Source organism: Phoenix dactylifera, unplaced genomic scaffold (genome assembly GCF_009389715.1).
Source record: "Phoenix dactylifera cultivar Barhee BC4 unplaced genomic scaffold, palm_55x_up_171113_PBpolish2nd_filt_p 001636F, whole genome shotgun sequence".
Classification (NCBI taxonomy): domain Eukaryota; kingdom Viridiplantae; phylum Streptophyta; class Magnoliopsida; order Arecales; family Arecaceae; genus Phoenix; species Phoenix dactylifera.
The window spans coordinates 1-11,800 of record NW_024068940.1 but is presented as its reverse complement, the minus strand read 5'-3'; the positions used below and the strand labels follow the sequence as shown (position 1 = coordinate 11,800).

Sequence of the window (11,800 nt, the reverse complement as noted above, 5' to 3'; positions counted from 1 at the left end):
ACTTTACCACTTCCAAAAATTGTGTTAGACATAATTTACCATAACATAAATGGAGTTGCTCAACTACAAACGTTTAAGCTTAGTAATACATTGAAAAAGCATAGAACATTTTTTCTAGAGAGAAGAAAGTACGCGTAGATGTTCACAAGTCTAAGAGGAACAAGAAGAAGACCTTAGCTTTCAGGGTCACTCCGTTGATAAATTAATGAAAACCTGGAGCAATCAGGACATTGCATGCGCCCGTTAGATTGACATTTCTTACATGGTATCAACTGTTTTGGCATACTTCCATCTCCAGGTGGCTCAAAAAAATCATAAAGCATGCTGAAACCAAAGGGCCCTCCTTTTTTGACCGAACCCACTCCTTTGCATTGTGAGCAAGCTATCATCCTCAGATCACCACATCTCTTGCACATTCCCAGAGAACTGCAAAAAAGCACTCCAAAATAGGAAATCAAGGAAACATGTTAAGTAAAGAACTTTATTTAATGATGCATGTATAGTTGTAGACTTGTAGCCTGGTTTCTGCAGCTATGTAGTAGATGGCTGCTCACACAAATACTTGTGGTGCTTTTCCCGCTTCAAATATATTGAAAGGCATCGAAGAGTGTATACATAGAAAAGATGAGGTAAACAAACAACTGTTGAGATCAATGCTGCCTACTTATGTGGTTCCGCTTCCACATATACTTATGAGTAAAATGAAATTTTTAGCAAAAAAAAGAAATGAAATTAAGCCAATGGGTCATGAAATCACTATCAGAACAATATACAGGGTACTTGGTTATATTGGTCATTAATACTGAGGAGACAAAGCATTTCACCGTAAATGGTATTTTCTTCATCACCAGTAAACAAATCCATTTCCAATCTCGAACAACTCAAAAATATGAATTGAATTGGATCTGCGACCCGAGCTGTAAACAAACCAACTCAAAAATGCAAAGCTGATATGTTATTGGATCTCTGAGTCATTTCCTACTCAATTCAGACATGAATCAGGATTGGATGGTACCAGAACCCAAACCAACCCACCTAGCTTGCAAGCCTGAACACCGATAGTAAAATGGATAGGCAGGTGCATAAATAGGACCAGGAAGCCAAACATTTATTCATGCCCTACAGCACTTGTTGGGCAAATTTACTCTTTTTCATGACAACAAGGATGCAAGAAATCATGTTCACAAGTACAATTAGATGGAAAGGGAACTCCTTTTAGAGAGAGAGAAAGAGAGACCTTCTTTGAGAGGAGGAGATGAAGGCATCCACTCTAGGGGCGGCGATGGTGGCGCAGAGCAGCAGCGCGCCGACTCCAAACCCGGCTATTTCGCTGGCTGTGAGGTTTTCCATTCCCAATCACCTCAAGTCTCTAATGGCCATGCACACTGCATGTTGAAAAGAGGACAAGGAGAGAAAGGAGGGTGGCGAGGGAAAGGTAGAGAGACGACAAAGGGGCGAGGGTCGCGGGGAAAGGATGGGGAAGACGGATATTTCATTTTTGTTATAATATAATTTAGGAAACTATTTAAACCAAAAAGATCCCTTTGATCGCTGGCTCGGTTGGTTAAGCCCCATGCCGTAGAGGAAACTGGTGCAGGTTCGAGGCTTCTTGCAAATTTAATTACTTTTGTTTGTGGTTTCATCCGTCGATCTCTTTCTGGGCAAAATATGACCCAACCCGCCAACCCGATCTGGGTTCAACCCGCCATAAACAGATTTGGGTTTGACCTAAACAGGTTTGGGTCATAAACAGGTTGACCTGTTTAACTTGTTTATTAATTGAGTCGGATACGGGTTTAGACGTCCGACCCGTTTAACCCGTATAATCTATTGGGCTGATGGTAGATAAGGGCCAAGAGACAAAGGCTCAGGGCGGCCCAACTTTCTGCCACATGACCGCATGGGCCTGCATGGCCTTCGGCCCGATTTCACCGCGAGCCTGCGAGGGCACGAATCGATCACTCGATCAGGGATTCACCGATTCAGGCTTCCCTCTTCCTCTCCCGTCTTCCCTCAAGACCCTCGCAGAGTCACCGCCTTGCTCAGGTCCTCGGAAGATCAGGGACCACACGTCAAGGGAGTGGAGAGAGGAAGAGATGGGAAAGAAGGCCATGGCTCCAGCGGCGGTGGCGGCGGACCTTGCTCTCGAATCACTGCCTTGCCGAACTCGATCTTTCCATCTCCGTTGTCGTCGATCTCGGCCTCACCCTCTCTCTCCGTCGAACCCTCCCACAGAGGCACAGACCACAGTCCCACCTCTCTCTCTCTCCGTCGAACCCTCCCACAGTCCCACCTCTCTCTCTCTCTCCGTCGAACCCTCCCACAGTCCCACCTCTCTCTCTCCTCTGTCGAACCCTCCCACAGTCCCACCTCTCTCTCTCTCCGTCGAACCCTCCCACAGACCACAGTCTCACCTCTCCGTCGAACCCCCACCTCTCTTTCTCTCTCTTTGTCGAATCCCCCACCTCTCTCTCTCTCTCGCTAGAAGCAACCCCATCGGCGGCCGAGATCGACGACAGGGTGACTAGCCCACCCTCCTGGCCTCTCATCTCTCTCTCTCTCTCTCTCTATTTGGTTAAACGGGTCAGAGAAGAAAACCCGACCCGTTTAAATGTTTAATTGATCTGTTTATTAAATAGGTTAAACGGGTCGGACCGGGTTACCTATTTAATAAACAGGTCGGGTTCGGGTTTGTACTTTCTGACATGTTTAATAAACAGGTCGGGTTCAGATTTATACTTTTCTGATCCGTTTAACATTTGACCCGACCCGTTTATGTCCGACCCGACCCGATTGCCACCCCTACTTTCTGGTAGTTCAATATTTTTTATTTTTCTCCTAATTTGTCAATAATGCATGTAAAATTCATACATAACTAAGTGGGACCATATATTATAAGTATGAATGAAAATATTAATTCTATAATAAAAATAATATATTTTTATATGATTAATAATTTATAGGACTAATAAATATATTTTTATGAAATGTATTAATATGGAATATACAAATAGATAGTTTTAGTATTATATGGTCAATGATTTTGCATTTTTACAAAATATTAAATATGTTACTCATGGATATCTGGAATCTTTAATCACCGAAATATAGCATATTAAACACGATGATCTTAAATCATCGGGGATTAGATTATTCTGGAATAAGAATTACTGGTGTTAGCATAATTTTAGCGATCACGTAATAATCTACATCGCCCATATTATTGTTTTTTGTTAGCATGATTCTGTATCAACTTATATTATTTTTTTATTAGCAAAATCTTGTTAGAATGTTTTTAGAGATCGTATAACAACTTGTACCATCTATAATATTTTTTTTTTGTTAGCGTGATCATATATCAGCCTATATTATTTTCCTTATATGAAGTTTTGTACACGAATATATATAATCCTTGAGATGTACGGAAAGTAATAAAATAGAAAAATAAAATTACTTTTCTTTCTCTCTTTTTCTCTTGTTTTTCTCATTTTTTATAAATATTTTAAAATAGTATCAGAGCCATCGATCACCTAATCTACTGCCACCATCTCTTCTGTCTTTGTTGTGGTCATCATTGTGATGTATAGAAGCTTTAAAGACCCCATTACCCATCTATTGATATCTGTTTCCTCGTAAATTAACACCCAAAATCTTTTATTTCTGGTAGATTCGCAGATTCTCTATTTTTTCGCAGATTTTCTATTTTCTAGTGAATCAACATTCAAAGATCTCATACTCCTTAGTAGATCTATATATCATCTATTTTTAGTGGATTAATACTCGAAGATCTTCTATTTTCTAATGGATCTGTAGCTCATCTCCATTACTTTTCTTCTCAGCTTCAGATCTTCAGTCGTTTCTCCTCACCGTTGCTCAACCCCATTCTCTTCATCTCTAGTTTTATTTGCTGCCTCCAGTTCTTTCACTATCAAGTTCGACGTCTTTTGCTTCTTTTCCATAGTGCCTTTGTCTACGAGGATCGTCAACCTTCGGTTGCCTTCTCTCTGAGCTCTGTCTTCACTGCAACTGTCATCTTTCATGTATCTTCTCATTGCCACATCATCAAACAAGTTAATTAGCCACATTGGTAGACACATTAATATGTCATGTCAGTTAGAGACATCGACAAACAATAGTTTGCTATGTTAGTCAGTCATGTTGGTGGACGCATTAGTCTACCACATCAATGAGCTACGTTAGTATTGTCAAATACATCAGTTTGTTATGTTAGCTTTCTGATTTGCCACATCAGTTTTTAAGCTACGATGTTAGTTTTTGTTCTGCCATATCAAATTCTCTATATTCTCACATCAGCTTGACACATCAGTCTGTCATATCATCTTCTGAGTTGTTATGTCAACTTCTAATCTGCTGCATCAGCTTCTGAGCTGCTATAATAGCTCATGTTCTGCCACATCAATTCTTGATGTACCACCACATCAGCTTTTGAGTTGCTATGTCAGCTCTGAGTCTATCACGTCAGTTTTTGAGCTGCTACTTTAACTCTTGATCTAGTACCTGAGTTTCTGGATGTATTCGTAATCTAGTTTTCAAACTCAAATTTGCATCTACAGTACCATTTCGAGTTTGAGGGAGGATGTTAGCATAATTTTAGTGACACGTAACAACCTGCATCATCCTTATTATTTTTTTTATTAGCATGATCATGTATCAACCTTTATTATTTTTCTTTATTAGCAAGATTTTCTTCGAGTGATTTTAGGGATCACATAATAATCTGTATCACCCATAATATTTTTCTTTGTTATTATGATTATATATCAGCCTATATTATTTTTTTTATATGGAGTCTATACATAAGTATATATAACTCCCGAGATATATCGAATGTAATGAAATAGAGAAATGAAATCACTTTTCTTTCTCTCTTTTTCTCTCTCTTATTTTTCTCTTCTTCTGCAAATATTTCAACAACTAGTGATCTACGATCACCAAAAGCTGGCTCCTTATTCTCATAGGAAAGGAAATATCCTATTGAAGATGGCAAAGATGGGACTTGTGAGGTGAAGAGGCTCAATGCTATCTAAGTTGTATGGAGCTGAGCAAAAGGAAAATAACTATTCCTGAACGTTTGCCCCAAAAGCTAGGACTCCAGAGGAGCGGAAGGCCAGCCAATGTTGACTTTTAGAATGCTTGGAGGCAGAAAAGAACGAAAGCAACCATACATGTACCCAGAAAAGAACGAAAGCAACCATACAAAGAAATGATAAGAGTAACTCCCCAAACTTGGCTTGGATTAACTCTGCCAAAGATTCGTGATACCTTGGCCCTCAAATGGCGTAACAGGGCCATTGCTTGTTGTGGCAGTCAGCCAGGAGCTTCACACTGTTTCTTTTGTGGGCCTCTCAAGGTTTGGAACATGTGCCACGTAGTGTGGCATCGTGCATGCCACTTGCTGCCATGTTCTTTTGATCCCATAATTTCTGGTTTGCTTTAAGTTAGCATCTTGACTTATATTAATTTGACTCCACAACCCTTGATATACGCATGCAGGCATAAACATCGATAAGTCATGCATGGATGTCTTTAACATCTTCAATTAACATTGCTCCAAGGAAGTTTGGGGAAGCAAAGTTGATTCATTTATCAACACATCGGGTGCTAGGGTTTGCTGGTTCAAACTTGACCCGGTCGAAAAATTAACTAGCCAAGCTCAAATATATATATATATATATATATATATATTCTTTTTTTGAAGCTCTGCTCCAAAACAACTGAGCTTGAACAATGGTTCGATTTGAAAAATAATAGAGAAATCAGGCTTCGCTAAGTTAAAGCTCGGCTCAAAGTTTGGCTGAACCGTGCTGATCCAAAGCTTAGCCCGAGCTCGAGCTAAGCTCAAGAAGCTCTTCCAATATACTGAGCCGAGCTGAGCAGCTTGGCCTGGATTGTTGCACCAGTATATGGGGCCACTACAGTTAAAAAGTGTACTCTTTTTCAATTCTACTTACACACCCATTATTCTTTGGTGTTGCCCCTGTTTATAACCAAAGTAGAAGCAATGTACTACGTGGTTTGAAGGAGGGACCCGGAGAAATGTAGATAATTGGATGCCTTGAATAAGTTAATGCTTGCCTATTGAAAATCCACAGGAGACAATATTGTGTGATGGAGGGATAACTAGGGGTGGCAAAATATGACCTGACCCGCCAACCCGACCCGCGTTCGACCCGCCATAAACAGATTTGGGTTTGGTCTAAACGGGTTCGGGTCGGATACGGGTTTTAAATGTCTGACCCGTTTATTAATTGGGTCAGATACGGATTTCAGATGTCTAACCCGTGTAATCCGTTTAACCCGTTTAGCTATTGGGCTGATAGACCCGCTTCAGCCCGTTTTATTTGCATCGGCCCAACTTCCCGCGTCGGCCCAACTTCAGCGCGACCCGTTTAACCCGTCCACCGCCCGCGACTTCTCGACTTCGTGAGTTCGTGGCCTTAGGGATTTAGGGTTTGTGCTGCCGTCGCCTCTCAAGTCTCAAGTTTCTTCCCTAGTCCCCTCTCCTCTCCTCCCGATTCTTCGCCTCCCAAGCCCTCTCCTCCAGACCACCGCCTCCGCCCTCTCCTCCTCCGTGTGGATAAGTTCGGCCTCTCCATCGACGGCCACCGCGGCGGCTCGAGGACCACTCTCCACCGTCCGCGACTTCTCCTTAGTTAGGGACTTAGGGTTAGGGTTTGTGCCCCGCCCGAGCTCTATTCCCTCCCTCAGTCTCTCTCGAGTCTCTCCCCTCTCCTCTCCTCCGGATTCTTCGCCTCCCGAGTCCTCTCCTCCGGACCTCCACCTCCGCCCTCTCCTCCCCGTGCCGACAACTTCGGCCTCCCCATCGACGGTGACCGCGGCGGCTCGACGGGTCCTGGGAACCAAGGTTGAATCTCTGCTCGACTGCTCCTAAAGAGGTCGGATCCTCTGCTCTACCGAGGTAAAAATGATCCACCTTTTCTTCTTTCGGCTGGGGTGATCTTTTTTCGGTTCCTCCCTTCTTCTATTCTCTGTGGGGTTTATCCTAGGCTAGCTTCTTCTATTCTCTATGGGGTCTAGAATTTTGGCTCTGTTTTCTTCATTTATTTTTTATTTTTTTTTTTCGTTTACAGTTTGAGTTGCGAATGCTTTTTGGTATAAACAGTCTAGTAGAGTAGTAGTTCTTGTGGAAGATTCTACATAGATTCTGCACAAGAATAATTGTTTTTAAGTGGTATTTTTTTGAATGCTGGTAAAACCCCAAGATGCATGCCGTCATGTTATACAAAATACTGTAGCTTTCTTAGAATGAGAGTGTCATTTTTTTGGAAAAATAATAGTAAGATTTATGCTTAAAGCGTTGATCCTCTTAGTAAGACTGTAAGAGGGGCTTTCTTTGGCCTTAAATCATTGGTTATAATAAGTTCACTGTCTTCATATGTTATGCTTCCTTCTGCTTTAATAACTTGCCTTTTGTTGATTTGTAATTTTGTATACTTCAACACAGGGTGGGAGATTTTGTATTCAAAAATTTTGTATACATAAGAAGTATTGTGCTTTCCTAGCATCAGAGGCAATCATGTATATTGACATTTGTTCTATGTGATGCAGATAGTATTTTCGGGCAATTCCATATGTAAATTTGGATGATTTGACTTGTATTCATTGTCTTTGTAAAAATTAAATGCTTTTTAATATTACTGGTATTAGATGAATGAACAAATAACTTATATTCTTTATGTTCAGCTTTTTGTAAAGATTGAATAATTTTTTAATGCCAATGATGTTGGGACGATTTTTATAATGTTTTCTACATTTATCTTCTTTTTTTTCTTGTGCTGCTTAATGTATAAAACAGGTTGGGTCGGGCTAAGGCCTAAGGCTAACAGCCTAAGAGATTACCTATTTATTAAATAGATTAAACAGATTTGGTTGGGCAGGTTAAACGGGTCGGGTTGGGCAGGTTAAACAGGTCCGGTTGGGCATGTTAAACATGTTAGGTTGGGCAGGTTAAACATGTCTAAACAGGTTAAACGGGTCGGGTTGGGCAAACAAGTTAAACAGGTCGGATCGGTTGGGTAAACAGGTTACCTGTTTATTAAACAGGTTAAACGGGTTGGGTCAGGTTACCTGTTTATTAAATGGGTCAGGTTCAGGTTATGATTTTCTGACCTGTTGAATAAACAGGTCGGGTTCAGGTTTATGATTTTTTGACCCGATCTGTATCTGACCCGACACGTTTATATCCGACCTGACCCGATTGCCACCCCTAGGGATAACATGATGCTACAATGCACAGCATTCCAATCATGGTTGCCTGCGACGGCCATTATCACAGTTTAAAGCTACAATGCACATACTGGCCGGATAACATGATCCTTATCTTTTGCTCAAAAACACACACACAATGCCTGTCGTATATAGATGTGGAAGTTTATAGCAATAAATTATCTATATTTGAATCTAATGTTTGCTTATGAAATTTAATTGATAAATTCTTTTTTGACATCTTTTTTCTCAAGAAATAATTCTGAAGAATAGCACTGCACATTGTGAATCAAGCAAAGCCATCTTTTAACATACTAATGCTAAATTAGCCACCATAATCTGAAAGAAAAAAAAGAAGATTACTGTTAAAGTAGTTTTCTTTTAAATTTTCAGTTAATGGTTGCTTATAATATTATGCAAATTTCGGAATTAGACCATCATTCATCATAGCTGTAACAGTATGGTCAGAACCCTGCTTTTAAGGTATAACTTCTCTGCCGAAAGAATTATCCAAGAATTAAACCCAAAACAACATTCAAAGAAATAATCAGAAGGCATATTACAATATATGCTTGAAAGAAACCTTTCAGAACCTGTACTTTGAGATCTTCCCAGAAACACCTCAAGCTTGAAGAAGCATGTTTGTGTTTCTCATGTCTATCTTTTTTTGCATCAATAAGTTGTTTTTTTTTTTTTTAGGTTCAATAACCATCTTTAAAGAAGAAAGGATCAACGTGAAAACATTGGAACGTCAGGGGGCAACTTGAAAAGACCATCTTGAATACAAGTCGAAGAGGGCAGAGGGCCTGCCTGAAAAACAGAGAAGGAGCCAAAGAGGGCTTGTCTGGGTCGTCCAAGCGGAGAGCGATCCCCTTCCAAGCTCGAGAGCGAATTTCCAGCGAGAACCATGCAGGTACTCCGATTTCTCCTCTGAATTAATCTGTGGGGTTTTGGATTAATGCCTTTTGATCCAAAACCCTAGGAATGTTCCCTCCTTTGCTAGTTTTTGTGGGTCGATTAGTTTCTTTTTTGCTTAATTTTGAACCCTAAGTCCTCACTGGAGTTGAAAGCGAAGGAAAAATATGAAGAAAATTTATAGGCTTGAATTGAATAGTCTAAATCAGGCTGCGTGCCCTTCTAGAGCTTTTGTTTTTATAAATTTAGAAATCCTAGTTCGTAGTTTGGTACTTAAAGCATAGAAAAGGCCTACTTTTGATAAATATCACATTGTTAGATGACTAAACTAGGTATTGAAAATCGCCCATCATAACGGCCCTCCGCCGCGAAAATCACGGCGGTCGAGCGCGATCCGCGGCCGTGATCGGCCGCGGTGTGACCGGAGGGGGGGTGCCGCGGGATACCCGCGGCGCCCTTGCCCCATTTGTCCCCGAAGGAGCCGGAGAGGATCGCAATCGCGATCCTCTGTTCTGGTCCTCCCAAAAATAGGAACGGGGCTGAAGTCGGCTGGGGCTGCCGACTGCAGCCCCATATCTCACAGTTTGTGTTTCTCATGTCTATCTTTTTTTGCATCAATAAGTTGTTTTTTTTTTTGAGAGAGAGAGAACGGGAGGCCATGCCACCCAACTTTATTGAGGAAACTGTTTACAAAAGAACTCTGGAGCTTCAGAAGGTACAAGGAAAGAATAAAAGGTTACAAGGTTGTAAGACTTTGAAGAAAGTTCTAACAAGCAAACTACTAGGAACAGAGCAACAGCAGGAATAGAGCTGAATTGCGATCAGAAGTAGGCTTCAGTGTGTTTCTCATGTCTATCATTCTTCTCCCTTCTTCCTCTTCTTATAACATGAAAATGTTTTTCTTTCTCATATTTACTGCAAAATGCAAGCTTAAGGTTTTAAAACAACCTCCCTTGGTCACATCTATGTCCGATCAGCTCCCAAAAAGTAAAGCATCTTCTTCACAACATAAGACAGAGATGGCTTTGGCTCCTAGAAAAAGCTACCTAGTGGATATAAAATCCAAAAGAAGTTAAAAGAATAATGTTCTCTGTTGACATATTTATGAAACCCAATCAAGCCAAAAATCTCCTCCAATGAAGCCTGGCCAATAAACCAAAGGAGGCGAAACTCTTTTTTCCCAACATCTTCATCACATGCTAGGCTGTAACACTGTTCAGACTCCCACCTTGCTGCCTTTTTCCTTCTCTCTGTACTGTTGGGCAGCATAAATAGCGTTAGGTTGGCCTCTCATCAAGCAATTCTCAAGCATGCATTGTTCTAGTGGTGGTGGGTGGAGTTAAAAAGTGTTGTCCCCCTCACTAGTCCACCACTCTCCTCCATTCCAAAGGCCACCTTCCATTTCACCAGTCTCTCTCAAGCCTCCTCCACTATCTCCAGCCTATAAGAACCATCGACAACCCCATGCAGGGAATCCACACATCCATGTCCTTGTGCACCCACTCCTCTAGAATGTCCTCCATCGGGCTGTCAAACACTGACAACAGTGTCCGCTCCAGGCGAGCTCACCGTCGGCATGACTCTGGTGAGCTCGACGTCTTTGAGGCAGTACGCTACTTTGCCGGTGCCATGGACGAAGTTGGTCTCGCCGGAAGAATTGGTCCTCAGAGAGTCATTGGGGAAGACGGTGTGCTTTGGAGGGAAGAGAGGAAAAGTTTGGACACACCAATGACGACCATAACCTCCCCAAGAGTGCCAAGGGGTGGAGAAATGCCATTCCAATGAGAGGAAGGGTAAGCACCAAGCTCCCCTGGTACTAGGTTGGCTAGCTTTCTAAACTCTATATTTAACCAAACTGGCTCTAAGAGGAAATCCAAGTCTTGCACCACCGCCAAGTCATCGAAGGATGGAGAGTTAGAAGAGAGGCCTGGAGGGAGGAGTAGGGGAGTGCCACTCCCGGAGCACCCCTCCCCCTCACACCAACATCCCAGCAAAGTCGCAGGAGGAACAGTGCGGAAGCTATAAGTTGGCCCATGGCCAGCCAAAGGTGGCAACTTTCTGTCCACAAAGAGAGGTTTGGGATGAGAGAAGGGTACAAGGGGAGACTTGGCTAGCTGAGATAGCTAAGTTCAGTGATAGACTTCATGACAAAAGCAAGGTTTTGGGTGGTGGCGAAGCTTGATGTGGCTTGGAATGAAGGGCTGTTGGGAGAACAGATGGGTGTTACATAGAAATAAAGAGGGGTTCTTCGAGAAGCATGGGGAATGTGGGGAATGAGTTTAGAAGAAAGGAGGAGAGTATGGAGGATAATGGAGGGGAGACTGACTCCAACTCTGATCTTTTTGAGCTGAAGAATATTGAGTTTGGGGAGTTCTCAAGTGGACTGCCCTTCTATGGGACCACAGAAATGGAGATAGTTGAGAGAGGATCTTCCATTACTAGTGTTCCCTTTTAAGAACCTATATTCTGTGTCACTTTTTTGTTTCAATTTTTCTGACTTATATTTTTTATATATGGGGATTGGTTGTGATCAGATGTATCTCTCTGGAGTGAAAATAGAACAGAAGAAGCTTCTGTTGTAAAGCTAATATTGCTTCTGATGATCTGCTTCTTCTGTTGTTCATGATTATACTAAAAA

At 41.7% G+C, this 11,800-nt stretch overlaps 1 protein-coding gene across 1 annotated transcript; it reads right to left on the bottom strand.

The window, feature by feature from the left end:
- Window positions 1-19: 19 nt before the first annotated feature.
- LOC103722305 lies at window positions 20-1,498 on the bottom strand. Its single transcript, XM_039122625.1, has 2 exons — window positions 1,238-1,498; window positions 20-426 (listed from the first exon to the last, which is right to left on the bottom strand). Exons 1-2 carry the CDS (start codon window positions 1,348-1,350, stop codon window positions 174-176), a joined length of 366 nt encoding a protein of 121 aa, XP_038978553.1. The 5' UTR covers window positions 1,351-1,498; the 3' UTR covers window positions 20-173.
- Window positions 1,499-11,800: the final 10,302 nt, after the last annotated feature.

What these genes read in the sequence shown, in the direction of transcription:
- LOC103722305 (XM_039122625.1), bottom strand. Translation starts at nt 1,350, where the DNA reads ATGGAAAACCTCACAGCCAGCGAAATAGCCGGGTTTGGAGTCGGCGCG. An exon ending in ATCTCCTCCTCTCAAAGAAG is followed by an intron (nt 427 to 1,237) that starts GTCTCTCTTTCT and finishes GCTTTTTTGCAG; the next exon opens with TTCTCTGGGAATGTGCAAGA.